General features: G+C 46.4%; 1 protein-coding gene across 1 annotated transcript; it reads left to right on the forward strand.

The window, feature by feature from the left end:
• The first annotated feature begins 6 nt into the window (after positions 1 to 6).
• ADRA1A (adrenoceptor alpha 1A) lies at positions 7 to 16,880 on the forward strand. Its single transcript, XM_085045046.1, has 3 exons — positions 7 to 1,320; positions 11,313 to 12,252; positions 12,445 to 16,880. Exons 1-2 carry the CDS (start codon positions 444 to 446, stop codon positions 11,831 to 11,833), a joined length of 1,398 nt encoding a protein of 465 aa, XP_084901172.1. The 5' UTR covers positions 7 to 443; the 3' UTR covers positions 11,834 to 12,252; positions 12,445 to 16,880.
• The last annotated feature ends 1,006 nt before the right edge of the window (positions 16,881 to 17,886 follow it).

The raw sequence follows: 17,886 nt of genomic DNA on the forward strand, positions 1-17,886 counted from the left end.
CTCTCAGGAGAAACTTAAATTGGAGCTCCTTTGGAATATTTACGTTGCTTAAATACTGAATCTTCCCCAAAGGACAGAAATGATTTTAACCCGCAGCTCCGACATTTCTCATCGCACAGCCCTGGAAAAGGGAATGAACAGCCTCAGGTTTGTGTAGCCTCACTTGTGCACCCCAAGGAAAATGCAGAAGGAGTTAAATTTGACTTGGCACTGGTGGGTATTGACTGTGCTGTGCTGGTGAAAGCTTAGGAGAAAAAGTAGATTTTTTAATATGATTCTGGATCTTTCCCATTGCTGCTGGCGCTGCACTTCTAAGACGTTCTTCAAAACTCTTTTCCCCGGCAAAGCCAGGCAAATGTTGCTTGTAGGACCTTCCCAGCACTGATCTGGTCACTGTTCCTGCCTGGAAAGGGGTGAGGCTCAGCAGATGGACATTCCCAGCCATGGCTTTCCTCCCCGGAAACTCCTCCGAGTGCTCCAACTGCACGCAGCCCGTGGAGCCCGTGAACATTTCCAAGGCCATCCTGCTGGGCGTCATCCTCGGGGGGCTGATCGTTTTTGGGGTTCTGGGCAACATCCTGGTCATCCTGTCCGTCGCCTGCCACAGGCACCTGCAGAGCGTCACCCACTACTACATCATCAACCTGGCCGTGGCTGACCTCCTCCTCACCTCCACCGTCCTGCCCTTCTCGGCCACCATGGAGATCTTGGGCTACTGGGTGTTCGGGAGGATCTTCTGCAACATCTGGGCGGCGGTGGACGTGCTGTGCTGCACGGCGTCCATCATGAGCCTGTGCATCATCTCCATCGACCGCTACATCGGCGTCAGCTACCCGCTGAGGTACCCCAGCATCGTGACGGAGCGCCGAGGCCTCCTGGCGCTGCTCTGCGTCTGGGCTTTGTCCTTGGTCATCTCCATCGGGCCGCTCTTCGGCTGGAAGGAGCCGGCGCCCGAGGACGAGACCATCTGCCAGATCACCGAGGAGCCGGGCTACGTGCTCTTCTCGGCGCTGGGCTCCTTCTACCTGCCGCTGGCCATCATCCTGGTCATGTACTGCCGCGTCTACGTGGTGGCCAGGCGCGAGAGCAAGGGGCTGAGCTCGGGGATGAAGACGGAGAGGTCGCGCTCCGAGGAGGTGACGCTGCGCATCCACCGCAGGAGCGCGGCCAGCGACGGCGGCTCGGCCAGCGCCAAGAGCAAGCACTTCTCGGTGCGCCTGCTCAAGTTCTCCAGGGAGAAGAAAGCCGCCAAGACCCTGGGGATCGTGGTGGGGTGCTTCGTGCTCTGCTGGCTGCCCTTTTTTGTGGTGATGCCTCTGGGTGAGTAGAGCCAGCGGCTGTTTGTCTCTGCCAGGGGGTGGGTGTGGTAAGGCTGAGCAGGAAAGCTCGGAGGGAATGATTTCCTCCTGCAAAGCTGTCAAAAAACCAAACACTCACCGTTTGGGAGAGTGGGAAAAATGTGAGGTTCCAACGAGACCTCGTTTGGTTGGGTTGGGTTGGGTTGGTTTGGTTTGGTTTGGTTTGGTTTTTGGGGGCCTTTTTTGGTTTTTTTGTTTCTGGTGATGAAACAAAATTTCGAAAGCCAGGGGAGTAACTCTGTACTTTTCCCACATAGAAAATCCTGTTTGTGAGCTAAGACAGAGAGTTCTGAGCATCTCTGCTGTAGGAACAAGATCTTTCGGGGTTTGCGTGGTGATGTTCGCAGCCAGGTGACTCAAAAAACCAAACTCACCACCACAGAGCAGGGAGCATGGAAAAAACGTGAGGCTTGAATGAGACCGAGTGTCACTGGTGACAAAACAGAATTTTGAAAGCCAGGGGAACAATCTTGTACTATTTCCACATGGAAAATCCTGTTTGTGAGCTGGGACAGAGAGTTCTGAGCATCTCTGCTGTAGGAACAAGGTGTTCAGGGGTTTGTGTGGTGATGTTCACAGCCAAGTGACTCAAATCTATAATGGATCAAGATATAAAAGAATTCAGGGTGGAAGTAGCTGTTCCCAGATCTCCTGGATCTCCCCACCATAAGGAAAAAACCATCACCTTCCCATCAGGAAATTCACCGTAACTCGGAACAAAATTAATCTTTTTATCCAATTTTTCATTTGACCGGTCAGGAGACAGCAGTGATGATCCTTCCAACTAATTTTATCCTTCTCTGCTTTGCATCTTCTCTGGGAACCCACTGGCCAAACACTGGCTGAGCCACCATGCTGGAGATGAATATTCATTCTCCAGTTGTCATTCCAAAGGGGAGCAAAGCCGGGGATTTGTTCTGCTTTGCTGGAATATAAAGAAGTAATTAGAATTTTAATTAAACCTCGCTCGCTTACCTTTGATGCAGTCGCAGGGTGTAAAAGCAGAATGCTAATTTCATACCTATAGCTGAGGGTGAGGGATGAGGTTTATCACACTGAGTTGGGCTCTGCCATTAAATATTGGGTTTTTTCAAATGTGGGAACTAAAATCTGTGACTTGGTCGATTTCAGGGCTTTTCTTATGGAAAAAAAGTAGAAAAAAATCAAGTAAGATTTTATGGAAGGTTTCGTTAATAAGACAACAATACGGACAATTAGGAAAAGGAAAAACAAACTGAAACACAAAAAGAAAGATTTGGGGATTTTATTTTCTTTTTTTTTTAATCTGTTATTTTTCAACCTTATTCTTTCTCACTTAACCTCTACCGGTCTTACCGCGATTTATCCAGACACACAAAAACGGTTTGCGAAAACCCCAGAAATTCGGAATTTTTTTGCTCTTGGCCAACACTGGGAAGTGCTGGATTGGATCAGTTTCCTAAGGAGGAGCCCTGGAGGGCCTGGCTGGTGCTGGCCAGGATGTCAGCACGTTGGAATGCTGCTTGCCAAGATGACTGAAACATACCCAAAAAGGCTTGGGGAGATCGCGTGAAACTCACTTTTCATCTGCAATCTGTGGTTGCCCACACGGAGCTGTTGTTAATTAATTTGCTTTGGGTTGAGGAAATCTTCTGGGCTCCAGAATGGCTTTGCGTCTCCCTTTGATCCCTTGTAAGGAAACTCTGTGAGGAGGCTGGTTTCCCTATTTTTGTGGGGTTAGTGGGTTATTTTTAAAGCATACATAATAGGGCTTTCAAAACCCATTTGCTGCTTTTGTTTAAAGACACAAAAAAAAAATTATTAAACAGGCAAGTGGCACTAAAAAAAAGGTCCTTGAAAAAGCCAAGGACAGACATTTTGATGCAGAGAACTTTCCAAATGACAACAATCACTTCCAGGTCTGTCCTGCAGCCAGTTGGGGTGGGGAGGGGAGGTGATCCTGAAAGGATCTGATTTTCCAGATGGATAAAATCCTCATTTTTGAAACCCTGGTAGAGCTCACGGCGTGCCTGGCTGGGCAACAAGATCTTGGTCCAGCTCTGCAGCTCTGTGGCCATGGGAGAGACCAAAAAATGGTTCCTTCGACCAATTCTGGAGGGATTTGTTGGATGTGGATTAGTGGTGAACTTGGATGGTTGGACTCAATGATCCAGGAGGTCTTTTCCAACCTCAGTTCCTCTAATTCCATTGTTCCATCACCAGTCCACTCCCAGAGCAGGACAGACACCTCAAGCCCACCAGAGATCTTTTCCAACCTCAGTTCCTCTAATTCCATGATTCCATCAGCCAATCCACTCCCATCAAACCCATCAGAGGTCTTTTCCAACCTCAATGCCTTTAATTCCATTATTCCATCAGCCAATCCACTCCCAGTGCAGGACAAACACCTCCAACCCACCAGACAGAGATCTTTTCCAACCTCAATTCCTCTAATTCCATTATTCCATCACCAGTCCACTCCCAGTGCAGGACAAACACCTCAAACCCACCAGAGATCTTTTCCAACCTCAATTCCTCTAATTCCATGATTCCATCAGCCAATCCACTCCCATCAAACCCATCAGAGGTCTTTTCCAACCTCAGTTCCTCTAATTCCATGATTCCATCACCAATCCACTCCCAGAGCAGGACAGACACCTCAAACCCACCAGACAGAGATCTTTTCCAACTTTTTTTTTTTTTTGGGGCAAACACCTCAAACCCACCAGCCAGACGCCTCAAACTGCTCCACAAACATCTCTGTGCACCTCATCCATGCTCAGCACAGCTTCCCCAAAGCTGCATTCATTTCTCTGTGCTTTCCATCACCTGCAAGATCTCCACATCCATCAGCCTCAGCTCTGCCAGCCCAGAAATGCAGCCAAACGGGAAACACAGATTGATGGAAGTGTAAAACCAAGCAGGGTGGAAACCCTGGAGGTGTGGGAAGGGAAAGAGGGATGGAAGGATATCAAGAAAAACCACAATTGGCTGATGCTGCTGAAAAGAACTGGGGAGACAACTGGAGTATCTGAAGATTTAGAAATTATCTGAGTTGAAATTGGTGTGTGTTTCAGAAATTATCTGAATTTAAATTGGTGAGTTTTCAGTTTCAACTGAATTGAAACTCGGAGAAAAGGTGTTGCTTTCAGAAGCAGGAAGAAATAAAAATGGAAAGTTTGAGCCAGGAGGTCACAGAGGGAAAAAATCCTGACCTGGGAAAGGGAGAGGAAAGGTTTTAGCATTTGTCAATCATCCTCATGGTGAAGAGAGAAGCTGCTGGAGGGTGTTTGTGTTTGTAGCAGAGGAGTAAATTAGCCTTGTGAACTGACAAAAACACTGTCCAGGGAATCCTCTAATCCTGGCTGCAGCTGCTTTCTAATCACTATTTATTTTGTGGTGGTTTTTTTTGTCTGGAGTCGAAGAGAATCACTCTGCTCTCATTAGACTCAAACCAGAAAAATGAAGTGCATTTTTCCATCTCTGCCGTTGACCTCTCAGAAGTCACAAGGTCAGAGCAGCAGCACTCCCAGACTCCCCACGTTGGCATTTCGGTGAGAAAGAGGGAAAAATGAAATACAAGTGGAGGGAAAAAACAGAAAAAAGCCCCAAACTCCTTCTCTGGAGCAGTTGGGGATGTTCACTCTCCTTGATGAGTGAAGCATTGAATGGGAGAATTTCAGCCATGAGGATAAACAGCCAAGAGATTTCCATGGCAAGGAGGTTTTTTTAGGTTTTTTGCTGATCAAAAATGGGCATTTTTCATTTTTTCATGATGACAGGCTGGAAAGGCGCTGTTGGTTTGGGCTGATAACTCAGCTCATGGCAAAGATCCTGTGGACAACATTTCTGCACCATTCCCCAATCCTGAAATGTGTCCCAGTGACTCAGAACACAGCAAATATTATTATTAAAATAAAAATATTAAAATATTTTATTAAAATAAAATATCTAAAAAACATTTATACTGAGAACCAGGGAGGGAAGGCTCCCTTGTGAGTGTCACCTGTCACAGGAACCTCATCCTTGTCTCAAAATGTCCCAATTTTTGCAGCCACCACTTTCAAAGCCCCATTGGTTTTTTTTTTTTTTGGTTGGTTTTTTTTGTTTGTTTGGTTTGGCTTTGGTTGGCTGGTTGGTTTTGGTTTGGCTTTGTGGAGTTGCTTTTTTTGTTTGGTTTGGTTTATTTTTTTGGTGGAGTTTTTTGGGTCTTTTTAGGTTTTTGTTTTGTTTTGGGGTGGGATTTTTTTGGTTTTTTATTTTGTTTTGTTTTATTTCTTTTGGGGGTTTTGGGGAGGTTTTTTGTTTGGGTTTTTTTTTTAATTTTCAAAGGAAAACAATGATTTTATTACCAGTGCACGACTCCAAGAGCGAGGGCTTCGGGGCAAATATCAAATATCTCAAAAATGTCAGCAGCCAGCTCCAAACCCACTCCACCGCAGCAACAGCTTGGGAAGCTGAGACTGGAATAAAAAACCCCATTGATTTATAAAACAATGTGATTATTTGGGTTCACAGGGGCAACAAAACCTCCCTTTACCTTCCCATGGTTTTTTATCGGCTTTCTAAATCTGCAGCTGCCCGCAGTGAATCTGGAAATAGTTGCTCGCTGAGCCGTTTGCCAGAAATATCATCCATCCTGAGCGGGTACAATATGAAACAGAGCATAAATTAGCTCCTGGAAAAACCCAAATGATCACAGCAGTGTTCCCAGACTGAGCCATTCCGGCTGCCCGACCTTTCCACCTCTCACCTGGGCCCAAACTCCTCCTGAATATATGAATTATGGGGTTTTTTTTGAGGGAAAACAAACTCTCTCCTCCTCCTGTGTCTGTTTATTACAAATCAGGGATAGCCAAGCACAAATTCTCTTTAATTTTCCTCCTGAATCTGAATTTTGGGGGTTTTTTTGAGGGAAAACAAACTCTCTCCTCCTCCTGTGTCTGTTTATTACAAATCAGGGATAGCCAAGCAAAAAGTCTCTTTAATTTTCCTCCTGAATCTGAATTATGGAGGTTTTTTTGAGGGAAAATAAACTCTCTCCTCCTTCTGTGTCTGATTATTATGGATCAGGGATAGCCAAGCAAAAAGTCTCTTTAATTTTCCTCCTGAATATATGAATTATGGGGGTTTTTTGAAGGAAAACAAACTCTCTCCTCCTTCTGTGTCTGATTATTACAAATCAGGGATAGCCAAGCACAAAGTTTCTTTAATTTTCCTCCTGAATCTGAATTTTGGGGTTTTTTTTGAGGGAAAACAAACTCTCTCCTCCTTCTGTGTCTGATTGTTATGGATCAGAGATAGCCAAGCAAAAATTCTCTTTATTTCCCTCCTGAATCTGAATTATGGAGGTTTTTTTGAGGGAAAACAAACTCTCTCCTCCTTCTGTGTCTGTTTATTACAAATCAGGGATAGCCAAGCAAAAAGTCTCTTTAATTTCCCTCTTGAATCTGAATTTTGGGGGTTTTTTTGAGGGAAAACAAACTCTCTCCTCCTCCTGTGTCTGTTTATTACAAATCAGGGATAGCCAAGCACAAATTCTCTTTAATTTCCCTCCTGAATCTGAATTATGGAGGTTTTTTTGAGGGAAAACAAACTCTCTCCTCCTTCTGTGTCTGATTATTATGGATCAGGGATAGCCAAGCACAAATTCTCTTTAATTTCCCTCCTGGAACAGCAATAATATTCCAGACCCTGGGTAGGAACAGCTGGGAAATGCAGAAATTCCTCATTTCACTGCTGTTTTCTGGTGGTTTTAATTGGGTTTTGCCAAGCCCAGGATCATTTCCTGCTGCTCAAGGGTTCCTTGATCCCATTTCTTGTCCCACCAGGAATTCCTCCCCCTGAGGGAGCAGTGGGAGCACATGGGACGTGCTGGGAGAGCTGCTGGATGTCTCAGATCTATAGATATAAATATATAGATTTATAAATACTTATCTTTATAAATACCCTTGCCAGAGGGTGACCTGGGATCTGAACAGAACACTTGTCTTAGGGAATAAAATTTGGAGCTAACGCTGGGCTTGGGAACACAAAATTCAGCTCATTTATCAAAGTTTGTGGGGCCATGAGGGATGCAGGGAGGCCCTGGTGAGGAGGGAATTCCCTTTGGGATATCAGAGCTTCATCCTGTGGGTTTTTAGGGCCTGGAAGAGCTGCTGCCCTCGGGTTTGACCCCTTCAGGGCAGATCCCAGGAGCTGAGCTGTGAGCTTTGCTGCCCTGAAAGCACAGAGCTCTCCCTGTTCCCAGCCTGGAGAGGGACAGGGGATGGAGGGACAGGACAGGGAGTGGCTTCAGAGGGATAGAGAGTGGGGTTTGGTGGGATTTTGGGAGGGAATGAGGGTGGGAAGGGCTGGGATGGGATTCCCAGAGGATCTGTGGCTGCCCCTGGATCCCTGGAGTGTCCAAGGCCAGGCTGGAGCACCCTGGGATGGTTGGAGATGTCCCTGGGGTGGCACTGGATGGGATTTAAGGTCCTTCCCACCCCAAACCATCCCGGGGTTCTCCATGGACACAGCCCTGATCTCCCCAAACTCCGAACAGCATCACCTCCACCTGCCTCAGGCTCCAATCTGAGCCACAAAACTCAAAAAAAAAGGGGGAAAAAAAGCAGCAAACCCAAGCAGAGCTGCAGGACTCAGCAGCAGAGATGGATTTGCAGCAGAGATGGATTTGCAGCAGAGATGGATTTGCAGCAGAGATAAAATTGCAGCAAAGATGGATTTTACCACCACCGAGGGTGCAGGGGTCACACAGATCCCCAGGATGTGATTCCCATGCTGCTGGCAGGGACGATGCAGAGCAAACAACCCAAATTTTTAGAGCCTGGCAGGTTCCAAAGCCCTCTCTGCCGCCCGTCAGGGAAACCACACACGACAGCAGGGCTGCTTTTCCAGCAACCCATAATCAGGCAGCTCCTGTGACAAATGACAGAGTCAAATTACATCTTTGGGAGTGAATTGGCACTTACTCACCAGGGGGGACGTGGCAAACTTATCCCTGGGAGCTGGAGAAACTTGCAGCTGACAAACAGGGAAACAAACGCTGGGGGAAGAAAATTCAATGCTGACATTTCCAGGGGCGAGCGATGAAATACTTAATGGCAAAAGATCTCGGGAGGGTCACAGTACATTTTATTTTTATTGAATTTTACAAGAGGCAATCGAATTGTGCTACTGACACTCGAGTGTCCTCAACCTTTTGAAAACAAAGCAGGGATTCCAGCATCATTTACCCAATCCAGGATTCAAAAATGCATTAAAAGAGCTCCTGGAGCTTTTTTCCCTCTTCCTCCAGCCCAGACTGCAGGCAGACAAGGCAAGGTGAAGCTTTTAAACTTTAATCAGGTCTGCCACTATTTATTTTACTATTTAATTCCTGGCAGTGTGCAAAGGAAAGACTTTCAGGCCTGTGAATAGCACAGAGGATGAAAATAGCACATTTCAAGGATGAAAACTGAATTTCTCAGCTGCTGCTCCCTCTCCAGCTCTGTTGGAGGACACCTGGATGGCACCTGTGGTTCCACCTGGCCTGGAGGGAGAGGACTGGAAATTGGAATTCCTAAAATTGGAATTCAGTGCAGGAATAATTCTGTTTTTCAGCCCTGGCTGCTGCTGTCCAAGTGTCTAAACTCGAGCTGGTCAAGGATGGGATGGGAATGCTCATCCCAGCTCCATGAGAAACTTGCACCCCACACCCTAAAAAGGAGAAAATTCACCACTCTTGTTTAAATCTTGTGGTTAATTATGGTCATGGTTTTTTTTTTAAACCCACAAAATCTTTGTTTTATTTCTCCTTGGAGCTTGAATGAGCTGAGCTGTCCATTCTGAGTTTCAGAAATTCCTCCTGCTCATGGCCAGACCCAGCAGCCACTGAGACTGAAAATACAACATCAATTAATATTTAAAGTTTGGAAGAAAGGGACTCGATTTTATTATTCTGTGAGGAGGAACACCATTCCCCAAGGACTGGGAAAATATGATATTTTTCCCCATTTCCTAGATACTCAGGTAGCCAACAGGAAAAATTAGGGAATTCTGAGCTCCAGAGGTGACTGAGTGTCTGCAATAGGAGGACAAAGCTTTTTGTGTCCCCTGGGTGTCAAACAAACCCCACAGGGAGGGTGGAGAGGGATTTTTTACCACTGATAACACAGGGAGAATGGCTTTGAGGTGAAGGAGGGCAGATTTTAATTAGATTTTGGGAAAGAATTCCTCCCTGTGAGGGCAGTGAGGGGCTGGGATGGAATTCCCAGAGAAGCTGCACCATCCCTGGGAATATCCACGGCCAGGCTGGAGCACCCTGGGATGGTGGAAGGTGTTGGGGTTGGAAATGGATTGGTTTAATTCCTTCCAACCCAAACCATTCCAGGATTCTCCAAAATCCAGAGCGTGGTGAGGTCTGAAAACAGCAAAATCTCTGCGCTGTGAAATCTCCTTCATTTCCTTTCCCTGAGTGTTATTCCGAGGCAACGACGACTCTCTCCCCTGATGAACCAAAAAAGGCTGCATTAATAAATTAACATGCAGATCCCACCCCAAAAAAAGAGCAAGGGACAGACTCTGACACTGGCTCTCTTCTATTTTTATCAGGCTCTGGCACAGCCCTTGCATTCCATTTGGAGAGAGGCAGGAGTTGCAGCAAACAGGAATTGTTATTGTTTACCCATTTTTTACACTCAGCTGGTTCCCCAAACTGGGATTTGCTTCACCTTTTTGTCTCTCCACAAAACGGGAAAGCGGCAGCAAGTGAGGAAACAAACCAAAAAATGGAGCTTGACTTGAAGCCTTTCGTTATTTTTCATCTGCCAGTGACTTCAGCCAGAAAGTTCTTTGAGAATGTTATTTCGTTGTTTTTCACTAAAGGAGAGAAGCATTAATTTGCTGGGGAAAAATTCTAGGTTGTGGATCTGCCTGCTCGCTGGTGCCTGACTGAAAAACAGGGTTTGCTTTCTTTAGAAAAACCTTTTTGGTCTTAAAATTTGGTTGGAATTGTTTTAAAGGAGCTGCAGGAGAGCTGGAGAGGGACTGGGGACAAGGGCTGGAAGGACAGGACACAGGGAATGGGGACACACTGGGAAAGGGGAGATTGGAATGGGATTTTGGGCAAGAATAAGGGTGGGGAGGAGCTGGGATGGAATTCCCAGAGGAGCTGTCACTGCCCCGAGATTTTAGATCAGCAGATAACTCATCATTCTATAGACAAAGCAGTGCCAAAGTACTTTCCTTTCTGAGAAGCCATTGAAGTTCTTTCTCTTTGACTCACCTCTGGGAGGTAACATTGCAAGTAAATATCAGAATCTGTGTGTATATAAGTACATACTTTTAGACATAGATCTCGTATTTTTATAATATTATATATATTTTTATAAATTTTTATAAAATAAAAATGCCTATGAGACCCTCCCCATTGTTCACTGATAAAAGGAGGAACATTTCCTATAATTTCCCTCAATTTCAGCTCCATTCCCTGAGGCAGAATGCGGATAGTTACATTTTCTGAAGGTTGCAGGGAATATCAGTAGCTGATACTTCATAATTTTGAAGATTTTAGCTGTAACAGAGCCAGCTCAGCAATCCCTCTTTTCTCCAGCTCCTCAGAAATTGTGTGATTTTCCTTCCCTTTGTGATGACCTCCCAGATCTGGCTGTCATTCGGGTCATTAATCTCAAATTATAAATCCCTGAGGAAGGAAATTTTCCTCTATCCCTGGAATCAGCCTCTCTGGCTGTAAATGGGAATGTAATGTTTGTAATTAGAAAATATCCACCCTGAATTCATTTCTGATGGATTTTCATTCAACTGCATCAAACCACAGATCCCGAAACACTTGATCCTGCAGGAATCGCTCTTTGAGTCATCATTTTGCCAAGACGGAGCAGAAATCTTATTTATTTTTTTTCCCAGTGTTTTAGTTTCTCTGGTTACCTGCAATTCCTCACCGCCTCTGCCCTTAACGCTTATTTTCCATTTCAGGTTCTTTCTTTCCTGCAATCAAACCCCCGGACACGCTTTTTAAAATAACATTTTGGCTGGGATATTTAAACAGCTGCATCAACCCCATCATCTATCCCTGCTCCAGCCAGGAGTTCAAGAGAGCTTTCCAGAACGTCCTGAGAGCTCAGTGCCTCGCGCGGAAACAGCCGGCGAAGAAACAAAACCCGAGCTTCAACCTCAACCATCCCGCCAGCCAGGGCGCCGAGGGTTCCAAACGGGTGGTGAGGATCCCTGTGGGGTCTGGAGAAACCTTCTACAAGATCTCCAAGTCGGATGGGGTGTGCGAGTGGAAGATTTTCTCCGCCGTGTCGTCCAAACCCGCCGCGTCCTCCAAACCCGCCGCGCCCAAAGACTGCACGGCGGCCAAGGCCAAGAGCAAAGGGTTCCTGCAGGAATGCTGCTGTGCAGGAGCCTCGGGGAGCCTGAGCCACGAGAGCTGCAAAGTCCCCACCATCAAAATCCACTCCATCTCCCTGAGCGACGGCGGGGAGGACGTGTGACGGGATGGGTCGCGCGGGGTGTCGCGGTTTTTAGGGGGTTTTTGTGGGGGAGGTGGAAGGATCTGGGTGTGAACGGGTTAAACGGGGACAGATCTTTCCAGGAGGGATGTTTGGGAGTGCTGGGAGGAGGAATGGAGCCTCTGGAGGACATGGCATGGCCTCAGTGGGTGGGATTTTGAGGGTCCAGAATCTGCCAGGCATTTCCTTGGCTTTGAAAGGCTTTATCCCTGAATTCTCCTCTCTCACAGCTCCAGCTGCTCTGGTTTAGGGGTGGTGGAGGACAAAGAGAACATCCTGAATTCTCTTCTTGCAGCCCCCCAATGCTCTGGTTTAGGGGTGGTGGAGGAGAGAGAGAGAACATCCTGAATTCTCCTCTCTCACAGCTCCAACTGCTCTGGTTTAGGGGTGGTGGGGGGGTTGTTTTTTGTGTTGTTTGGTTTGGGGGTGGGGGGGGTTGTTTTCTCACAGTTGTTGGTTTGGGGTGGTGGGGGGGTTGTTTTTCTCACAGCTCCAACTGCTCTGGTTTAAGCATGGTGGAGGAGAGACAAAATCCTGAATTCTTCTCACTTGTAGCTCCAACTGCTTTGGTTTGGGGGCAGTGGAGGAGAAAGAGAGAAAATCCTGAATTCTCCTCTCTCACAGCTCCAACTGCTCTGGTTTAGGGGTGGTGGAGGAGAAAGAGAGAAAATCCTGAGTTCTCTCTCATAGTTCCAACTGCTCTGGTTTAGGGGTGGTGGAGGAGAAAGAGAGAACCACCCAGACCCCGTGCTGATCCCAACATCCCTCTGACAGCTCCACCTTCAGAGCCATGCGGTGATTCCTCCCCAAAACCCAAACCTCAGCTGTGGATTTCAGTCAACTCCATTGCCAAGGGAAACTTGATCCAAATGACTGCACTCCAGAGCTCCAGAGGCCGAGGAGAACTTTCCCTTTTTGGTACAACCAGCCTCCCCAACCTTCACCCCAAACCAAATGGAAATTTGCATGTGCCCTCGGTTTGTTGGTCTCTGCCTCAACGCGGGTCTAACAAAACTCAAAACTAGGTAATTCCTCCTCCAAACAAGGCTCCAAGAGCTCGATGCACTCATCCTTTTGTTTTCCTTCCCCTGAGTCGGCTGGAAGGCTCAGGAATTCCTTGCTCAGGTGCTCGATAGCCAAATCAGTGCCACAGTCACTGGAAAAGCTGCAGATTTTTCCCCTGTCTCCCCGCCCAGTGTTTTGCTCCGTTCCTTTTTTCCATCTCCCTCAATCCCAAGTGCTCTGAGCTTTCTGTGAGATCCTGGGTACCCTGGAGTCAGGAACTTTCCCCTCCTTCTGAGCAGGGGGAGTTAAGCACGTTAAAAGGCTTAAGGACATCCATCCCCACGAGAAAGGGCTGCCCCTGGGGAATTGGGGAGCCAGGCATGTTATATTTTAATACAGCTAATCCGAATAAATAAATAAAGGAGACGGCCAGCAGCTGGAAGGAATAGTGGGAGGAATTCTCTGTACAATATTAGAAATAAGCAGCCCTTGACAGAAGTCCTCCTGAGCCTGCCAGGGAGGAATTCAGCTCCTTGAAACAACACACGAGCTTCTGCTCTTGTCTCTGTCAGCTCCTGAAGATCCACGGGGTGGAAGAGGGAAAGGGCTTGAGTTGAAGTTCATTTTCACAGCAGAAAACAACACCCTGGAGGTGTGGATGAGAAATCATTGCTTATTCATCTCTCACTCAGTGTTATGTCCCCAATTTCGGGAGGATTTCAGCCTCCTGTCCTTGATTTATGCACTCCCAGAACACAAATCTGCTGCCTGATCCCATTTTTAGCTGAAGTAGGAAACCCACCTCGCTCTGAAGGTTCTTCAGGCCGAGAATTTGGAGCTAAAAGTGTGGAAATACCACGGAGGAAAACATTCTCATGGTGCTTCAAGCCAAGAGCAGGAGGAGAGAAGCTGGAAATCTCATAAGAAAGTCACGTGAGGCTCGTGGCTGAGGTTTCCAGTCTCACGGGGTTCAGCTACGTGGGACGTTTGTCTGGACAAAACCTGAACTTTGAAACATTTGGGAAAAACACCTCTTCAGTTGAGAAGATTTAAAGTTTTCACCTCACACCCTTGGTGCCCAACCCTGTCTTATTCTACAACCCAAAATTTGATTTATAACCAACAAGGTCCTTTTTTGCCATCTCTCCTTTGGAGATTCACACAGAGCTGCTGCAGTAATTTCAGATTTATTGAGGTTTCCTGGTGTCAGGCAAGGGGTTTTTGTGGAGCTGGATGGATTTCACTCCAGAGCAATCCTGACCTTGGAAAATGAAGATAAATCAGTCAGCCTGCTGCTGGCAATATCAAGATGGACATGGATGCAGCACAGAGAATAACAAAGCCTCAGTCTCATCTTCATCCTTTTTTTCTGTCACCAAACAGATGCTGAAGGACCTCTGTGTGCCCAGCGAGCCTGAAAAGCTCCCAGCCCTCAGCATCAGGCCAGCCTGGTCCCAACCACACCTCTGCTGCTGCCACGTTTGCCAGCAAAAACAAACACATCGTTTGTTTGGCTCCCTCGGAGAATTTCTGCAGGAAAGCTGCCCTGTTCCCTCGCTGCAGGCAGGGTCATTGGCACTTGTCATCTCAGTGGATAATTTGGACTGAAAAGTCTCAAAAACCATAGAAGGAGCTCTAGGAAGCAGGGGGAAAAAAAAAAAAAGAGGGCAGATGTAAGCAGCTCGTATTTTTCTGTTATTTAAAGTGAACTTGGCAGTGGTGAAAGAGCTGCAGCCGCAGAGGGTCTGTCTGTCTGAAAGGACAAACAGGACAAGAGGTTTTCCCAGCAGCTGGACATCCATCAATCCCTGTAAAACCTTCCCAGAGTCAGGACTGGCATGGAACACAGCAGGAGCAGAGTGGCTGGATGGGAAGGGAAGGCAGCAGAGTGGCAGGAGGAGCCCAAAAAACCACATCCAGTGACCCAGAGGGGATGTGTCCTGCCTGGAACCACCCAGGGATGGCTCTGCCAGCTCTGGACAGGGTTTTTGGTGGGATTGACAGCCCAAATTCCCACGTGGAGCAGAGCACAGCCCTGATTTTAGAGCTGGAGCATCACTGGGATAACTCTGGATTTGCAACAGCACCAACCTCGCTTCCTCCCAGGGCAGGGAAAGTTCAGTAGCTCAGATTCCACAGTCAATTCAGATTTACTGCCTGATGTGTTTTGAGGCTTCGTGTCTTCGGCGAGATTATTCCAATCCCAAACACTTCAGTTCTGCCCACTGTCCAAAGAAATGTCTTCTGGTTTTTATGTTCTTTATTTCGCTCTGCCAGCTCCAAGGATAAGTTGTGTAAAAGAATATTTTTCTTTGCCAGGCCTTGATGTCCTGAAAATCCACAGCACTGAAAAGAAGAAAGGTTAAGCCAGGAATACTTCTTGCTTTTCTCCTCGGAGGAAGCAAATGGATTTCCCAAAGCTTCTTGACAATATTTCCCTGCCTGGTTTTTCCAGTTTTCTGAAAGGCAGCTCTGGCAGGCTGCAGCTCCTTGTGCTGATTGAAGTCACTTAAAAAAAGGATCTCATTGCTTTGCTGAAGTGGAAATTCTCAGTTCTAGGCCTGCCTGTTGGCCTGGAGCTACTGCTGCTCGTGCCTGAGTGGGATTTATTGGGAATTTCATTTGAAAATAGAGCTGCTGAGGCTCACAGCAGCTCAGTGATTCACTCAGCCTGGATAATTAACTCCACATCCTACCCAGAGAAACCTTGATCCTCTTTCCTGCCTTAACACAGTTTGGATAAACCAGACAATGTCGAAAACTGACTCGAGGGGACAAGCTGTTGACACCAATTACTCCTGGATGATCTTTTCCAGGAGAAAAGCCAGTTGGGTTTCAAAGCATCACTCTCAGCCCCAGGCAAATTCAGGATCTGCAGCATCCTTTGCCAGGAGGAGAAAAAAAACATCCAACAGGTCATGAGAGAGCTGTTCTCACAGCAGCCTCTGCTTTCACACAGAGAGAGCAATATCTCAAATATTTGTGAAGATATCTGGTGTGTAACAGAGTTATAAAAAAGCCACGAGGCACTACAAAATGCTGGTGGTGCATTAAAATCCAGATTTTCCCCCCCAAGCCTGATGGAGGTAATTGAATGTCTGATTTCCCAGGAGGATTCAGAGCATTTGTCTCGGGGTTTTGGAGTGAAATGTCATCTCCTCTCGGCAGATCAAGCTGAGTTTTTCTCATGCTGCCAGAGAGGGAGGAAATAGTGGATGTGAGCTGAGGGGGAAATGAATTGCTGGGGATGGAATATCACCTGAGAAATGACACATCTGGCAGCTCCACAATGAGCCCAAACCCCTGATAATGCTCATTTCTGTCCCAAAAAAACCCCAAATTCAAGCCCAGGCTGGGGAATGACCTCTCCTCTATCATCCCAGCAACATCAGGATCTTTCTCAGAGTCAGAAACCTCCAAGTGTCCACAGAGAAAATAAACATCATTTCCCAGCGCTCAACCTCTCACCCAAAAACGAGACTTTGCCTCACAAATCCCAATTTCTTTTATCCCCTGCCAAACCTCAGCCCTTGAAAAACCATTTGCTGAGGCAGGAAAACACAAACCTGCCCAGCATTTCAGCAGATTTCCACTTCCAGAGCAATTCCATCCAGCCAGTGATATCAAACCTCCCCAAATATCTCTGCAAACTCAATTCCTCCTGACCTCACAGCTGTGGGAATTGTACACAAACCGGTTTGGAATTTTTTTCTTTTGCTTTGCCAGTCTTTGGTTGCAAAAAAAAATGTTTATTTGAGGTTTGTTTGGTTTTTTTTTTTTTTTTCCTTCTGCCTGCAGCAGCATTTTGCCTGCATGTTGTATGAATTTGGCTGTGCAAGTGGATTTTGAAGATTTCTCCTGGAGCCAACACTGCCTTTTCTGGTGTTTTGGGTTTTCTCTGTGCTGTTCTCCAGGTTTATCATGTTTTTGAACAGTTCCTGCTGGTCGTTTCCTTGAACAAAACACTGAATGTATGGGAAATCTCGCTAAGGTGAACAAATAAATTATTGGGGGGAATTGTGCACTTTGGGGTGTGTGAGCTGCGAGTCTCTTTGGGTGTTTGGGTTTGCTTGGTTGGGGTTTTTCCCCCTCAAAAATTATTTCTACAAATTCACTTTCTCCCTTCCAACAAAGATTTCAGGCAGAGGATCAGGGAGAAATTCCTCCCAAAACTTCTGGGCTCAGTGGGGTTTAGTGGGAATGAGGTGCAAAATGAATAAAGGAATTAAATTTAAATTTCTACTGCAAAAAGTTGAAGTTCTTAAAAAAAAAAAGAAAACCCTAGAAAAAGTTTCATTCAGGCTCCTCACTCTGCTCCTGCACTTTGCTTACAGTAACCCATCAGCCCCAGACAAAATCCAGCCCATTCCTGCTGAATTCCTTATAAACAAACACCAGGAGAACAATCCCTGTCCAGCCCAGAATGTAAATGGGAGAGACAAGTGCTGAGTTATTATTTCCTGATTTATGAGGGGAGAATTGGGACAGGGGGAAGGAAAAGACAGGTTTCCAGCACAGCTGATGCACCAGGAGCCTGGAGAGCTCTGGTTCCCTCCTGTGAAACCTTGGGAATTGCATCTCAGGGCAGCTCTGGAGAAAAACTGTAAATGAAAAAAAAATCCCAAAATCAAAGCCCAGTTGTCCTCCTGCTTCTTCCACAGGTCTGTTCTCCCTCTGGATTACAATGTGTGTTTATCCTGAATAATTTTGTGTTGCAGGTTTGTTACAGAATGTGTGGAGATAAAGATCTCTGACACATCTTTCCTTTCCTTTCCTTTCCTTTCCTTTCCTTTCCTTTCCTTTCCTTTCCTTTCCTTTCCTGTCCTGTCCTGTCCTGTCCTTTCCTTTCCTTTCCTTTCCTTTCCCTTTTCCCTCTCCATCCCTTTCCTCTCCATTTCCTTTCCCTCTCCATTTCTTTTCCCTCTCCTTTCTCCTTTCTCCCTTTTCCCTTTTCCCTTTTTTCCCTTTTTTCATTTTTTCCTTTTTTTCCTTTTCCCCTTTCCTCCCTTTTTCCTTTTCCCTTTTTCCTT

Source organism: Lichenostomus cassidix, unplaced genomic scaffold, assembly GCF_008360975.1.
Source record: "Lichenostomus cassidix isolate B80296 unplaced genomic scaffold, HeHo_3.0 HiC_scaffold_700, whole genome shotgun sequence".
In the NCBI taxonomy this organism is placed as follows: domain Eukaryota; kingdom Metazoa; phylum Chordata; class Aves; order Passeriformes; family Meliphagidae; genus Lichenostomus; species Lichenostomus cassidix.

What these genes read in the sequence shown, in the direction of transcription:
- ADRA1A (XM_085045046.1), top strand. Translation starts at nt 444, where the DNA reads ATGGCTTTCCTCCCCGGAAACTCCTCCGAGTGCTCCAACTGCACGCAG. An exon ending in TTTTGTGGTGATGCCTCTGG is followed by an intron (nt 1,321 to 11,312) that starts GTGAGTAGAGCC and finishes TTTCCATTTCAG; the next exon opens with GTTCTTTCTTTCCTGCAATC.